This window comes from Orcinus orca, chromosome 9 (genome assembly GCF_937001465.1).
Source record: "Orcinus orca chromosome 9, mOrcOrc1.1, whole genome shotgun sequence".
NCBI classification, from domain to species: domain Eukaryota; kingdom Metazoa; phylum Chordata; class Mammalia; order Artiodactyla; family Delphinidae; genus Orcinus; species Orcinus orca.
This window is the reverse complement of record NC_064567.1, coordinates 75,609,057-75,626,461: the sequence shown is the minus strand read 5'-3', so window position 1 is coordinate 75,626,461 and position 17,405 is coordinate 75,609,057. Positions and strand designations below refer to the sequence as shown.

Sequence of the window (17,405 nt, the reverse complement as noted above, 5' to 3'; positions counted from 1 at the left end):
AGATTCTGACCTTTTGTTGACATGGGAATTTTCTCTATTCAGTAAAAAGATAGTAGAAAATATTAAACTAATTTTCATAAGTTAGCAGTAAGAAATTTAGGATTGCTGCTATAAAATTTACAGTGAAAAGTTAAATACTGAAATATTAATATATTGGCAACAATAAATCCATAAGTAACCAGTTTCCTTTAAGTATCTGAAACTTTTGCAATATCAGAGCAGCTTATTAAAATTAAAATGGGACTGTATTTTATTGCTTGTCTAGATGAATAGCAGCTCCAAGGTAATAGTCTTTGTTGTTATCATCTAGGTGATATATTGTAGCACTAACAAAACTTCAGCTTGTGAGACCAGTCTTACATTGGCTCTTTACATAGCGAAGTACTAATACAAAGGGTGGAGAAAGGAAGTCACTTAACAGATTCATTTATATTTTATATTATCAAAAGATGATGTGTCATTAGCCACTACTAAATAGAGAACCACTTTGGAAAGTTTAGTTCTTGTTTTTAGAAGGTCTCATCTTGCCATAAAATAAGATAAAAGCAAAACACGAGTATATTGCATGATGTGACTATATTATTTAAGTTAGATACCTTAAAAAATATTAAGGTAGGTATCTAAAGTAATATTAAGTTAGGTGTCTAAGTTAAATAAAGAAGAGTAATTTTAGAATAACATTGGATCTTAGAGATCACAGGCCATTTTAAGTTGCTGAAAATGAGGCAGTTTAGTGGGAAAGACATCACGTAGCTGGTTAGTAGCAGATCTTTTAGTCTAGCAAACTTTCATCATTTATTTCTGTGCCTAAAATGCATTAGAGTTGGATTGATGGGTTGGGAATAAGTTTTGAAAAGCTTGTTTAACTTTGTCTTTGGTAAAAAGTCAACTACTAAAAACATATAAAATTGAAAGCACTTTATACACTTACACTTGTCAGCAACGTTAAAAAGAGAATTGTTAGTGACAGCATAATTCTTCTCCTGAATAAAATTTCTTCAAAATGTAGGCTAGTTAGCGTCTTGCTATGTGATTTGCTTTTCTGGTTCTTTTTAAAGGAAATGAGAATATCTTTGGAGTGGTTATTTATTACCTCAATAATTATTTTTAAAGGCATGATCACCCTGTAGCTTTGTTTTTTAATTTTCCTGTTGAATACTGGTTACAGACTAATAGCCCAAGTACATCTTTTGCTAGCAGTTAATCTGTGTTTAAGTAAAAGTGATGTTCAAGTAATAATATCTCAAATAACCAATTGAACACTTCCATTATTTTTAATTAACTTCAACCTTTTTCATAGATGCAGAAATTATTTAATTATTTAAATAAAACCCTAGGATACATGGACAATTTACATGAGAGTTCATTTGGAGGTTCTAACAAGGAACTCTTAACCCACATCCTTCTGAATGTGAAAAATTCAGGGTCTTGATTTAAAAACTTCATTTTGGAAATGTTGCACATGAAAGAGAAAGGAAGGCAGAATCAAGCCAAGTCATCCTCTCATCTAGTTTGTTGAGTAGGTAGCAGTGTTGGGAAGATACTACTGGTATACTTAAGGCCCTGCAAGTCATGGCAACATGTCATTTTGTTAATTGTTTAGTTTCTCAGTTCGTTAGCTAGGAAATCTTGTCATTGTCTCTTGGGTGAACGTCTTGTAGACAGCATATCCTACACATAGCAGGAATCCTAAGGATTTAGCGCCCATTCCTTTTCTGTTTAACCAAAGCCTAGACTTTTAGTTTCTCTATATCTTTGTTTCCTCTCCTCCAAAAGGGGGCTCTGTTATATTCTTTTGGTTTTCAACAGCTCTACTTTGAAACTTCTCATAAATTAATTTCCTCAGTCATGCCAAACTCATGAGAAGATTTAAAATAAAATCACCAGAGAAATCTTGTGATTCTCCTTTTGAGGTCCCTGGCAGTGTATGGTACTCCATTTCTTGAGGGAAGTGTGGTAGCTATTCCTCATTTTTAAATTGCGGGACAATCCCAATTAATAGAAGCCAAGGAAAATTAGTCAAGACTAGATTTTAGAGAGGTAAATTTAGAATGGTTGATATGGTAAAAGGTTGGATTAGGGAGTAAATTTTAAAGATTTTTCTAGATTCTGAGCAAGTAATGGGAAAAACTTCACTGTGCATCTCATTCCCACTTTGCAATGCAAGGGGACCTTGGGTCTCTTGACTATTTGTATGATAATAGTAATAACAGTAGTAATCATTGTTAATATTTGTATTAGGCTGTATACTAATTGCTGCACATACATTATTTAATCCTCACAGCAGTATTATCATGTAGATACCACCATTATTGTCAATTTATAGAAGAAACTCAGATTGGTAGAGTGAAGTTAAGTCATTTGCTTAAGATTGCATGTCTAGAAAGTGATATAATTCTGGCCCACCAGGCTCGGAAGCTCATATTCTTACCATTAGGCATCTTGTTTCCTCTCCAAATGGCTAACAAATTGACAACATGAAAATTGCCCCAAAGACAGACTATACTGAGATCCTGTTCTAGGAACTTTTTTTAACTAAAGAAGAGAGGGGGCAAAGAAAAGTGATGGGGAGAGATTGAGAAAAAGAAGGAAGATTATAAACATTCCTATAGATTTGTATTTTTTGGTAGTAAGATTTAATTTTTAAGGAGACATTTGAGTTATATAGATGTTTGAGTAAAGATTTCTAGATGCTTTTGTATTTTTAGTTATTTGTAGACAAAGCTAAATGTATTTGTCCAGAATATTTGATATCTGTAATCTAGCATGCAGACATCTTGATACCAGGTTGTCACTGAGCTGTTTCTGTAAAAAGATACTAATTAGATTTTTTAAATTCAAATTTCTATATGCATTGCAATTAAGATTTTGTTTTGTGCTGATTAACCAGTTGATTTGTTTAGTAAATATTTATTAAATGCCCACTGTGAGCCAAGCACTGTGTTAAGTGCTGGAGATAGAATTGAGGACAAATAAGATACAGTCCTTGCCTTAGTGATCTTACCACCTAATATGTGAGACAATCAAGTAAGCAGATAATTATAAGGGTAAGTAAGCTCAGGGTGATATGCAGCACGTAGGGAGGAGTAACTTACTGCAGAGATCACACGTGGCTTACCAGAAGAGGAGCCCTTGGAAATGTCCTCCATGATGAATAGGGTTACCTATCATGATATGTGAGCTTTCTGTTGGTTGAGTAACAATACTATTAGAAATACCAGGGGGATCTTTTAAAAAATACCAGTGTGTAGGCCCACCCCCAAAGATTCTGATTATTTAGTTTGGGTGGAGCCCAGACATGAGAACTTTTTAAAAGAAGCCCAGTCATTCTTATGGGCTGCCCTGGTTGGACACCACTCAAATATTTCAGACGTTGTTCCTAAAATGCTGCTTGTGGACGAGAACACTTTAACTCTTTTTGATGTTGCTTAGAGAGAACGTGTTACTGGGGAAAAGAAGATTGAGATAAATATTAACTGAAAACAAAGAAGCAGAGATTTTAAAATATAAAAGCTAATCTTTCTTCATTAAGATTGAACAACTTCCCTAGGTAAGAATAATTATTCCAGACACCTGAAGAAATATTAAGATGTCTCTCATGTCCCATTTAAAAATATTCAGAGTAAAAAATTGTTCCCCTGGACCCACTACTCAAAGTCCTGCATAGAAATATTAATACTAATATAAGATACACACAAAAGAACATTTGTTCTTGAACAATACATAATTACCCAAATCTGGAAGATTAGAATAGTAAATGCCTGAAGGACTTCTCACAGGTTGGTGACTAGAAGAGAGCAGATGAATGACAGTTAGATGAAGGTTTGGTAGAATGGTGGTGAATGGGTGGGGATGATTAGTGAATGTAGGAGTCTCACTGATTATAGGTACTTACAGACCACACATTGTTTCATTTCTTTGAAGTATCCCTCTGAAGAGGAGAAAAAGTGTTGCCTTTTAAGTTTTCTCTGTTTTTCCAAGAAGAGGAAGCTTCAGGATGCAACTGGTGAAGTTTAAATTAACGCTTAACTAGAACCACAAAGAGGCATACCTGTGTGCTCTCTGAAAGACTGTGTTAGAATAACAGGATATTAACCTATAAGAGATTTTTTAGCGTCTAGACCCTTTTTACTTAATTTAATTTAATTTTATTGTTGAGAAAACTATGATCCAGATACATTAAATAAATTGCCCAAAGTAACACAACTAGGTAAAGGTAGAACGGGACCAGACTTAAGGCTTTTTGACCCCAGGTGCCCTTTCCACAATCGCACACTCTACTGACATTTATTTCTCAGAGTTTTATTCTTGAGTTTTGAATTTCTAGTCTAGTTTTATTTTGTATTACAATTTGTCTCCTGAAGGTCAAGTAACCTGGTTTGGTTATGAAAGTCCTCGTAGCTTCTGGGACTATATCAGAGTGGCTTGCCGGAAAGTTTCACAGAACTGTATCTGCAGCATTGAAAATATGGAAAATGTCAGTTCCTCTAGAGCTAAGGTAAGGCATAAATAATAATGTGCAGTATGTGTAATCTAATCCTAAACAATTTTGACCCAAATAGAAAATTTTGAGCTCTTTGCTATATAAAATCTTTCTTTTCTTTGTTGGAATTAAGCACTTGACCAAATTTAACATCTTTCAGAGGCTTGTTTCATTTTTTATTTTTAGTAGCATGTAATAATTTTAGAATGCTCCTGAATCTTCACTGTTGCCTTATAAATAGCACGAAGGTATGAAGCTAGTAACTATGAATTTTTTTGAGAAGCACAGTAAAATATTTCCTAGTCTATGAAGTTTCTACATTTCTTGAATTACCTAAATCAGTGACTCTTAGTGTCCTGCGCTGGCAGTCCATAATGTCAAAACTATTTTCACATAGCACCAAATTGTTACTTGCCTTTTGCACTGGGTTGATACTTGCACTGCTTATGCAGAAGCAATGGTGGGTAAAATTAACTGGTGCCTTAGCATAAATTAAAGCAGTAGCATCAAAGTATACTAATAGTCATTGAGTTCTTCCTCACCATACATGCAGTCTTAAAAACAAAAACAAAAACCAGTTTCACTTAATGTCCATGATGGTGAAGTAAACATTATTAATTTAATTAAATCTCAAGCTTTGAGAAGCTGTCTTTTTAATATCTTGAGTGACAAAATGGGAAGTATGCATATAGCGTATCGACATGTGATGGTTGTCTCAAGGAAACGTACTCATGCAGTAGTTTGAGTTGTTAACTGAACTAGACACTTTTGTCATGTAATACTATTTTTACTTGAAAGAAAAACATTCAAACTATAGGCTTTTTAGACGTAGGCGTTTTGTAGACATTTCATAAGTAAAGATGAATGAAGTAAACCTGTTCCTTCAAGAAAAACGGCTTGAGAGTATTTGTTGCCAATGGTAAAATGAAAGCTTTCCAGTAAAAATTAGAATTTTGGAAAACTTGTAGTGTATTCACCATCTTAACTCGATAACTTCCTAGTACTTAAATGCTTTTCTAATAACACTGAGTTGATATTAACAAAAATATATAATTTAATGGAATGTGTCAGTATTTTGTAGACCTGCATAACTTATATATTTTATTTTTGTTTTTTTAACATCTTTATTGGAGTATAACTGCTTCACAATGGTGTGTTAGTTTCTGCTTTATAACAAAGTGAATCAGTTATACATATACATATGTTCCCATATCTCTTCCCTCTTGCGTCTGATGTGTGGAATAATAAAATCATGCATGGGTAAAAGATCCATTCAAAGTGTAAGAATGTAATACAGTATGAAACATTCATTGATATGGTTATAGAGTCCATGTTGCAATTAACCTTTAAGAAATTATCACTTACTGAGTTTTGATTAGAACCAAAGGAGAATATCATCCACAATTATCTGAAAAGGCTATTAAATGATTCCTTTTTCCAATTATGTATCTGTGTGAGGGTAGATTTTCTTCACATGCTTCAACCAGAACGACCCATTGCAACAGATAGAATGCTGAAGCAGATATCTAGTTCTCTTTTATTAAGCCATACATTAAAGAGATTTGTAAAAATGTAAAACAGAGGTCTCTTCTCTCTAATATTTTTTTTAGGGAAAGATAGTTATTTTTTCATAAAAATATGGTTTTCAGTGTTAACATATAATGAGTTCATTATTTTTTTAATAACTATATATTTTTAAAGTTTCCAGTTTTGACTTGTAGTGCAGTGAATATGGATAGATATAACTTATGTAAAAACCCTTTGGAGTCCTCAAAATTTTTAAGATTGTAAAGGTCTGAGCTGGTGACATAGGTATGTTAGCTTTAGTATAGTAGTTTATTTATTTTTATTGGTTTGTCATAATAACTTTCCTTACCATTTTTGACACTTAAGAGTTACAGAATGAAATAAAAATGAAATAGAAAATAAAGGTTGAAAATATTAGATAGTTTTAAGTCGACATAATTTAATTCAATTCATTATTTGACAATCATAACCTAATAAATTACATGTCTGTATAATACACAAATGTATAACAATCATCTTTCAACAGTGTAGTTTCTAAGTTTATTGTTCCTGTATCCATTTTTATTTAGAAAGATTTTTTTTCTTATGGAAAATTTCTGGTTAGCAAAATTGACACATATATTGAAATTAAATATTTTGTAAAACATGGACCAAGTACCTAAATTTTAAAACAATTTATTTTTACTTTTTTTAATATAATTTTTAAAGGTTACTTTCCATTTACAGTTATTACAAAATATTGGCTCTATTCCCTATGCTGTATAGTGCATCCTTGTAGCCTGTCTTACACCCAGTAGTTTGTACCTTCCACTCTCCTACCCCTATACTGCCCCCCCATCCTTGTTAGGATAAGCAACCTTATCCCTTGTTCCTTCTATGATATAAATTTAACATATTAGACCAATTTCTGAATATACTACTCACATCAACCATTCATACATCCATGCATCCTTCCACCTGATAAATTTTTATTGAGCACCTATACCATGACAGAACTGTGAGTGTAGTCTTTAATACATTCTTATGACTTATGTCCCTAATCCTTCCTAGTTATTCCTGGTCTCATCTTCTTGTTTACTTTTTCCTTGTTCAGAAGCTGGCCTTGTCAGTGCTTTGTCCCAGAGGCTGGTTAGCCAAATTTTCTACTGAAAGAGGCAGAGACAGAGAGAGGGTGTTAATCACAGATACACCAGAATTACCAAATACTAGAACTTTGCAATAAGATATAGTATTGCAAAGAGGCCATTTTTATGTTCATTTTCTATTACTGATTCACAAATCTACCTCCTCTTTTAACTACCACTCGACTTTTCCTATCCCTAGTTCTTTAGTGTGATGGCCCCAAACCTGGAAGTGACACAAATTGGAGGGGCCCTGTAAACACTCCAGGCTTTTATTTGTGACCCCAGAAAGGCTATACCTTGGGAGTAAGGGGAATTCAGATGAAGACTAGCCTTCAAAAGACCTAAAAGCGGTGTCCTTAAGTGGTACAAGGTGATTTTCAAGTACACTGTCTGTCTACCAGAAGAAAAGCAAATCTACTCTAGAGAAAGGTAGCACTAGAGTTGCTACAAATTTTCCTCCACAGCGTCCATTATTTAATCAGAAATCACCAGGTATATACGGAAACAAGACTAAATGAATAAAACTAAGAAATATAAAAAAGACAATTGAAACAGACCTATGGGAGATGCAGATAATGAACTTTTAAGTAATTATGATATAAATAAAGAATAAAGATTAAGAATACTAGAGAACTGGAGTATATAAGAAAATCCAAATAGGAAGCTACAGGATATTCATTCTTATAGAACTTGTACAAAAATCGGTCGTTTGATAAGTTGTAATTCACCTCAATGAATTTCAGAGGATTGAAATATAAGTATGTTCTCTAACCACAGTAGAATCAATAATAAAAAGATAACTAGAAAATGCTTATATAAGTTGAATTTGAGAAGAATTTCTAAATAACTCATGGATGAAAGAAGAAATTACACATGAAATTGAAAATTATTTGGTAAGTAATGATAATGAAAATATATAAAAAATTATGCTTAGAGGAGAATAGATAGGCTTAAATAGGCTTTTATGTATTTTTTTTAAAGAAAGGCTGAAAAATCAGTGATCAAAGCTTTCATCTCAAGAAGCTTAAAAAAAAGTAATAAACCCAAAGTAGAAGGAAAGAAATAATGAAGAGCAAAAATTCAATTAAATTGAAACAAATGTACACTAGAAGCATATCAACAAAACCAAAAGTTGGTGTTTTTTGGTTTTTTTAACTAATTAATTAATTTATTTTTGGCTGCATTGGGTCTACGTTGCTGTGTGCTGGCTTTCTCTAGTTTCGGCCAGCAGGGGCTTCTCTTCGTTGTGGTGCGCAGGCTTCTCGTGGCGTTGGCTTCTCTTATTGCAGAGCACGGGCTCTAGGTGCGTAAGCTTCAGTACTTGCGGCAGGCGGGCTCAGTAGTTGTGGCTCACAGGCTCTAAAGCGCAGGCTCAGTAGTTGTGGCACACGGGCTTAGCTGTTCCGTGGCATGTGGAATCTTCCTGGACCAGGGATCAAACCCGTACCCCCTGCATTGGCAGGTGGATTCTTAACCACTGTGCCACCAGGGAAGTCCCAGTTGGTGTTTTTAAAAAGATTAATATAACTGTTAAGTTTCTAGCAAGGCTACTCAAGAAAGAAAAGAAAAAGAGAGATTATAAATTACCAGTATCAGTAATGAAGAAGAGGTAAAACCCATCGACCCTACAGACATTAAAAATCCTAAAAGAAAGTATTATGAATAACTTCACACCTATAAATTAAAAAATTTAAATGAAATGGGCAGATTATTTGAAAACTGTCACTTACAAAGCTAACACAAAAAGGAAGAAAGCCTCTGAATATTCTGATGTCTACTAAAGAAATTGACGCTATAATTTAAAATCTTCCCCTTGCAGCTCATTTTTAAATTGAGTTATCTTTTTCTTATGGATTTGTAAGAATTTTTGGCATTCTACAAATGAGATTCTTTTGTCAGATACATATAATGCAAGTATTTTTGTCCACTCTGTGATTTTTCTTTTTACTATCTTAAATGATTACAGTTCATCCCCTGAAATAGGAGGGAAGGTAGAGTGTTATGGGTATTAGTTCAATTAGGTTGGTTGGTTTGGTGGCATGAGTTTCCTGTCTTCCAGTTGTGTCTATTTTTTGTTTCTTCATATAGTAAAGTAGGGATAGTATTGTAACCTGACTCACACACAGTTCTTGTGAGGATTAAATATCTTAATGTGTAAAACGCTCTTAAAACAGAGGTAAGCATGTATTAATTACATTCTTAAGAAGTGTTGACTACGTTTATTTTTTGGAAAAACCTTTAGTGGCAAACAAACAAATATTTATGTCTCCCAAACAATAACAGCAACCTTCAGTGGTTCACCATTATCTGATAAAGTCTAAAATCTTAAACCTAATTTTCAGCTTTTCCCCCTTTATGGCCCCAACAAGCTTTATATCTTCTGTTTCTTTTGTTGAAAGAAAAGAAACTGTTAAAATCAGCACCATTTATTATGACAGTATAACAAAGAATTCCACAAACATCTAAGGACAGGAAACTAGGTGCAGCCCAGTTCTGTGTGGATTGAAATTAATAAATCAGGAAGCAGGACTTTCCCCCATATTTCTTATCTTAACAATAGCACAGTCTCCTGTGTCTAACTTTCTCTGGAGAGCAGCTTTTCCCGCTTCTGTTTTAGAATGTAGCTTTTTGATTCAAGCCACTACTACTAGTCTCTGTGTCTTTTAGATGAAATTTTAAGAAACTTGAGACTGGGAGCTCATGCTTGCCTCTTCCTTCCTCTGTTCCAATCTGCTACAACTAACTGTAGGTTTCCCTGGGCTGACTCAGCAGAAACAATGGACTGAGCACAGGGCAAGCTAAGGGATTTTTAGGTTAAAAAAGGTGGGCAAACTGACTGGCATGCTAATCACACCCATATCATTTCTTTATTTCCCAACAATACTGCTGCTTGTAGCCTGCTAGGTTGTTTTTTTTTTTTTAATTTATTGTAATTTTTTTTTGGCTGCATTGGGTCTTTGTTGCTGTGCGTGGGCTTTCTCTAGTTGTGGCGAGCGGGGGCTACTCTTTGTTGCGTTGCGTGGGCTTCTCGTTGCGGTGGCTTCTCATTGTGGAACACAGGCTCTAGGCGCACGGGCTCAGTAGTTGTGGCTCGCGGGCTCTAGAGCACAGGCTCTGTAGTTGTGGCACACGGGCTTAGTTGCTCTGCGGCATGTGGGATCTTCTCGGACCAGGGCTCAAACCTGTGTCCCCTGCATTGGCAGGCGGCTTCTTAACCACTGCACCACCAGGGAAGTCCTAGCCTGCTAGGTTTTTCCACGTCTCGATTAACTCCGTTTTCATCCTTCTGTTCGACAGTTTTGGTGAATTCACTAGAGTTGTAGACATTTCTACAACTGTAGACATTTCAGTGCTTCTTTTTCTATACTGGTAGTCGACCATCATATATATTGGTTAGCGACACCTTTATTCTTAGCTGCCATTGCAGTGTTTTGAATTTCTATATAGTTAATCTTCATAGATTTTCTGGAGATGTGTGAAAGGGTTGAGTGAAAAGGAAAGTAATTGAATTATAAAATTCCCACTAAAAAATATAATCTTTATAGTCTTTCATTCTAAACAAAGAATCCAGAAGAAATGCTTTGGATTATAACAAAACTGGCTAGTCCCAACTATTGAATGATGTTACCTCTTTTCAAAAGTAAAATTAAATTTTTCATATTTTGTTAGAATTGTGTGTTTTCTCTGATTTTGTTCTAGAGTATGCTTCTGGGTGCTTTTGTTGTGCGTTTGTTTTTTCTGGTTTAAATTTTCGGTAATAGTCTTTAGAATATGCTCTGGAGGCACCAAATTCAGTAACTCATGATTTGGATGCATGATAAATAATGAAATTTGGTTGTCTGAAACGTTCCTCTGGAAAGACTAAACAAGTGGTGTGAAGGTGATTATTAATGAGAACGGACTCTTTTCTTCATGTTTTATAAGGGGGCTCATTTTAATTGGCATGTTGATTTGGGCATTGAAGTAAAGAGATATGTCTTGTGATTTCCTTCTATAATTCACAAGAAGTCTGTAACCCAAGTTAAGTCAATATTAATGGTTATGTCCCTTCAGATGCTAGAAAGTTAATCTGACATGATCTACCCTGCACCTTCAGAGAACAAAGTATATACTATATATAATTAAAATTTACCTCATCTTATCTACTTATTTTTTAGTCTTTATCAAATGCATATTTTGAGTTATTCTTTGCATATTAAAATGTTTATATTTTTATGACATAGCAGGCAAAATATATTTTAACTTCTAATTTTTTTTTCATGTTTGATTCTTTCTTCTTCCTTTTAGGGTAGAGCCTGGATCAGAGTAGCACTCATGGAAAAACATTTATCTGAATACATCTCTACAGCTCTGAGAGACTTCAAAACAACCAGGTTTAAAAGTCCTTTTAATTTTCAATATATATTTAAAAGATTTACCAGAAGACTTAGCAGTAAGAATAGATGAAGACGCATTTGTTTTTAAAGTCCTTGCCTATTTTATTTCCTCCTTTTTGTACTTCTCAGATAAATCCACTGTCTTCTCAGGAAAATGCAGTTTCTCAACTAAACATACATCTTACCTTGGTTTATCTTTTCAGGCCTCACATTCTGCCTGGAATATCTTTTTTCTGAACAATTTCTGATTCTTTCTTTTTCAACACGTGAAGTTTCATTTTCTCCACAGACTTTTTTCTAACCAATTTGGAGAAAAATCTGTGAAATTCCTATAGCATTCTTTCTCTTTCCACACCACAATATTTATTTCTTTAATTCTTATATAATATAATTAATGGTTGCTCAATTGTCTTTTTAGGGCAGTCTATACCAGTGTTCTTCTTGGGTTGTAAGATGGTACATTGTGCAAAACAGGACTTTATTAATTTTTTATGATGGTCAAGAAAAGGTTCATATTAGGACAACAGTCATTCCTACTCAGCTGTGGTCTGCTAATCTATATTTATAGCTTTTGTTAAAGAAACCATTTTTTTTCCATTTCAGTAGTATTTGTAAATGAAAATATTCAATATTTTCAATATCCTAGATATGTACTATTCAATACAGTCACCACTAACCACATGCCACTGTGTAAATTAAAATTGAAATTAAGTAAAATTACTGGGCTTCCCTGGTGACGCAGTGATTAAGAATCCACCTGCCGACGCAGGGGACACGGTTTTGAGCCCTGATCCAGGAAGATCCCACATGCCGCGGAGCAGTGAAACCTGTGGGCCACAACTACTGAGCCTGCACTGTAGAGCCCACGTGCCACAACTACTGAAGCCCGTGCACCTAGAGCCCATGCTCCGCAACAAGAGAAGCCACCTCAGTGAGAAGCCCGCGCACCGCAATGAAGAGTAGCCCCCACTCGCCGCAACTAGAGAAAGCCCACACGCAGTAACAAAGACCCAGCACAACCAAAAATAAATAAATAAAATAAATTAATTTATTTTTTAAAAAAGTAAAATTACTGATTCAGTTCTTCAGTTGCTTTATCACATTTTAGGTGTTCACTGGCCTTCTGTGGTTAATGGCAGCCAAATTGGACAGCACAGATATAGAACAGTGCTTCATAGCAGAAAGTTCTATCAGACAGCACTGCCTTAGACACTTCTAAATTACCATACTTATTGCTACCTCGTTAATTGTATTTCTTAAAGAAGAGAGTGTCTGTAAACCAGTTTTGACAGAAAATAAGGAATATATATACAGAAATCATGTATCTGGAATCTTAAGTTCATGTCCTGATGCCATATTTGACATTTTGGATTTTGAGAAAATCTGGGCCTTTATTATGACACATTCTTTTAGCTAACTAGCTAATATAGATTACAATATCTTTACTTAGGTGTCTTTATGTTTTTAGGTAATAAAACAATAAATTTTTTATTTGGAAGATACAAAGAAAAAATTATCATTATAAATTTGACCAGGATATAAAGACTTCTAACTCCAAGAAGCATTTGCATAAAGTAAATCTGATATAGGCTTATTGAATTCTTTTAAAGCAGTATGATACTCTTGAGATATTTCTAAAGATAGACAGTGAGATGATGATAAACTCTTAGACATTTGAAATAAGTCTTATGCAATGAAACATTTGTTTTATTTATCATCACTAGTAAATACGTTTAATTATGGAAGATAATAAATATTGAAGATAATAAGGCTTCAAAAATAAAAGTAGTATCAGAATCTCATAGATCAAACCTAAAAATCCTAAATTAATGAAATCAAAACCAAGTTTATACCATAATTATCTCCTGTACAATAACAAGATAGTCTTTTCTAAATAGAAATTAAAGCATTAATAATCTCTCTAGGGTTTCCCTGGTGGTGCAGTGGTTAAGAATCCACCTGCCAATGCAGGGGACACGGGTTCAAGCCCTGGTCCAGGAAGATCCCACATGCCGCAGAGCAACTAAGCCCATGTGCCACAACTACTGAGCCTGCTCTCTGGACCACGTGAGCCACAACTACTGAGCCCATGTGCCACAACTACTGAAGCCCGCGTGCCTAGAGCCCGTGCTCCGCAACAAGAGAAGCCACTGCAATGAGAAGGCCACGTACCGCAACGAAGAGTAGCCCCCACTCGCCGCAACTAGAGGAAGCCCGCGTGCATCAACGAAGACCCAGTGTAGCCAAAAATAAATAAATAAATTTAAGAAAAAAAAATCTCTAAGTTGTTAGTCTTGTTTCTTAGTTTACACAATTGGGTGGGGTAGAAATAGTACTTGAATAGACTATTTTTAGAGTGAGTAGCTTAAATTTTTTAAGGGAAATCCTTTTTGCCTTGTTTTTAGGTATTAGCTGGGTTTTTTTTGAAAAAAGGAAGTGATTCAGCTGTAAAAAGTTCATGAAGTAAAAATATTCTTGTAACAATATATAAACATATATTACTCAAATAGAAACATGGCTTAGTATATGTTTATACACGCACAGAAATACATCATATTTATATACACAGATACACACACAGTATTTAAATGTGACTATGATGGCTCTGTAATTATCAAGAAATGAAGTAAGTAGTTACTTCAGAACTCTCATCCTAAAAGTTAACTAAAAAAAGGCAGTTGCCAAAAGACGAAGTCTTTTTTTTTTTAACTATTTACACTACTTATTTTTTATTAACTGAAATCAAACCAGAGAAACTTAATTATAAATAAATTTGAACCCATAATTATAAATAATTATAATTATATAAATTATAAATAAATTTATATTTATTTTTATATAATATTTATTATATATAATAAATATAATATATTTATTATATTTATAATAATTTATTATTATTATTGTTATTGTAAAATAACAAGCGTACTTTTAGAAAGAAGAGTTATTCCTTACCTTTTGTCTGGATGCTCCCTGACATAAGCGCTTGTAGAACAATGAGAAATGATCTCTAATTCTTTAGGAGTCTTGAGAGTATCTGAATCAAGTGATTTCTTCTTGTTCTACTCTTCACAGATAGAGAGTAATGAGGTCTTTTAAAATGGTGATACAAGTGTTTACCCCAGTACAGAAGGAGGAGCTACATGAGCTAAGACAGGCAGCTTGAAAGTACTGATCAGTGAAAATCCAAGGATAGGGATTGGGTAGAGGAACTGTGGGGAGCACAACTACGATAAATCTTCTGACGTACGTGACGATCGCTCCAAAGTATTAGAGAAATTCATGTGATCTTTTTGCTACGGTGGAGGATATCTTGGTGAGCAATTGAAAAAATCCTTGAAGAGTTTCACGGTTTACGGATTGGGGTGTTGTTGGGAAAGAGCCAGAGGTGGGAAGTTGGCAGACTCAAGAAGAGAATCCAAGCGGAAAAAAAAAAGGAATTATTTTGGTAGGTTACTGGGAAAACCTAGAGATAAAGTAAGGTAGAAACTGAATAATTTGCTCAAAGTTTTACTTTCTCCTCACCCGTGGCCTGAAAAATAATTAGAAAAGTTAAGCTAAAGAATACAAATGTGACATTTGAAACCAGATCGAAAATATTCTGGTAAGATTTTGAAGTAACAACTGGAAAATATAAAGTAGAGAAAAAACTACTGTGTGGAATCCTGTTTATTACCTTGCAGTTGCACCACAGTACTTCATTTATGATGACAAAAGTAGTGTTCAAAAAACGTTAATCTTCTCGATATGATAGTAGGAGTAAGAGAAGAGGAACATATAAAGTAAAACTTCAGAATTACTCAGCTGTCACAAAGGGGGAAGAAAAAGGAATGGATAAACACTTTTCTAAAGGATAGGAGAGCAGATGGGGTAGTGATAAATTACCACACCTTTCAAAAACTAAGAAGGTCTTTAGGAATTTGAATGTTTGAAAGTTTTACATTATTAAGATGAAAAAAATACACGTGATTAAAATGTGCTTGTGGACTGCTGCCACACAGCACATATAAAGTTAACTCAAAATGGCTCAGACCTAAAAGTAAAGCTCTTAGAAGAGAACATAGATGTAAATCTGCATGACCTGGGATTAGATAGTAGTTTCTTAGACATGTTACTAAACACCCAAGCAGCAAAAGGAAAATAGATAAATTGGACAGAATCAAAATGTAAAGCTTATCGCTTTGAAGAATATCTTCAAGAAAGTGAAAAAACAATCCACAGAACTGGAGAAAATATTTGCAAAGCCTATATCTGATAAGAGACTTGATTGTGAAATATATATGAAGAAGTCTTACAACTCAGTAATAAAATATTTTTAAATTTTAAAATGGGCAAAGAATCTGAATAGACATTTTTCCAAAGAAGGTACACAAATGACCAAGAAACACATGGAAGATGTGTAACATCAGTAGGCATCAGGGAAATGCAAATCTAAACTGCAAGATACCGCTGCGCACCTGCTAGGATGGCTATGATCAAAAGAACATATATGGGCTTCCCTGGTGGCACAGTGGTTGAGAGTCCGCCTGCCGATGCAGGGGACACGGGTTCGTGCCCCGGTCTGGGAGGATCCCACATGCCGTGGAGCGGCTGGGCCCGTGAGCCATGGCTGCTGGGCCTGCGCGTCCGGAGCCTGTGCTCCGCAACGGGAGAGGCCACAACAGTGAGAGGCCCGTGTACCGCAAAAAAAAAAAAAAAAAAAGAATATATAATAACAAGTGTTGGCAAGGATGTGGAAACATTGCAACAATTATACATTGATTGTGGGAAAGTAAAATGATGCAACCACTTTGAAAAACAGCCTGGCAATTCCTCATAAAGTTAAACGTAGAGTTACTATATGTCCCAGCACATGAATCCTAGATAAATAGATACAGATATCCAAGAGAATTAAAACCATGTGTTCACAAAAAAAACATGTACACAGATGTTCACAGCAGCATAATCCATAAGAGCCAAAAAGGCGAGAGAACCCGAATATCCATCAACTGATGAAGGGGTAAGCAAAATGTCCATTCCATGCGGTGGAATATTATTCAGCCATAAAAAGGAATGAAAAGCTGCTGCTGCTGCTCTCCTGGTGCTTGCTTATGTGCTTGTTCTGTGGGACCCAGTACCTCATTTGTGAAGTGGTAGCTGAGGAGGATCTGGACCTCGCCACAGCCGATGAAAAGCCCAAGGAGTCAAGACTGAAGACAACAATCATATTAACAATCAAGACAATCTTTTTTTTTTTTTTTTTTTTTTTTTTTTTTTGCGGTACGCGGGCCTCTCACTGCCGTGGCCTCTCCCGTTGCAGAGCACAGGCTCCGGATGCGCAGGCCCAGCGGCCATGGCTCACGGGCCCAGCCGCTCCACGGCATGTGGGATCTTCCCGGACCGGGGCACAAATCCGTGTCCCCTGCATCGGCAGGCGGACTCTCAACCACTGCGCCACCAGGGAAGCCCAAGACAATCATTTTTGTTGTGATGGAATGTGTCTTCTGTCAGAGGCTGCTTTCTTCTAGATCCTATCCCCATTCAGTTCTTCCTTTAGTTATCACCTCTCTCTTTCCTCATCCTCAATCTCTTTCCCATTGCTGGATCATTCCCACCCACGTAGAAGCATATACTGGTATCTCCTACCTTAACAGCAAAAACTTCTCCCTTGAACCTGCATTTCCCTCTCATACTGCTCATTTCCACGTTCTGCTTCATCACCAGACTTCTCAAAAATCTTTATACACACTTTCATCTCCTTACCTGAGAGTCGCTCTTTATTCTCGTCCAGCTTCTGCCTCTCACCACTCCACCAAGGATAATTTTAAAAGAATACCAATAATCCACAAGCTACCCAGACGTAATGGACATTTCTCTGTCCACATTGTACTTCCTTGTACAGCTAAAATAGTTGAA

At 35.3% G+C, this 17,405-nt stretch overlaps 1 protein-coding gene across 8 annotated transcripts in view; it reads left to right on the top strand.

Moving 5' to 3' along the window:
* Window positions 1-17,405, top strand: part of RUNDC3B (RUN domain containing 3B) — a 147,844-nt gene that overhangs the window by 61,303 nt on the left and 69,136 nt on the right. For all 8 annotated transcript variants that reach the window (XM_049714905.1, XM_049714906.1, XM_049714904.1 and 5 more), the window contains 2 exons: window positions 4,365-4,498; window positions 11,422-11,507. In XM_049714905.1, the coding sequence (XP_049570862.1) occupies window positions 4,365-4,498; window positions 11,422-11,507 (220 nt within the window). The remainder of the gene's footprint in view (window positions 1-4,364; window positions 4,499-11,421; window positions 11,508-17,405) is intronic.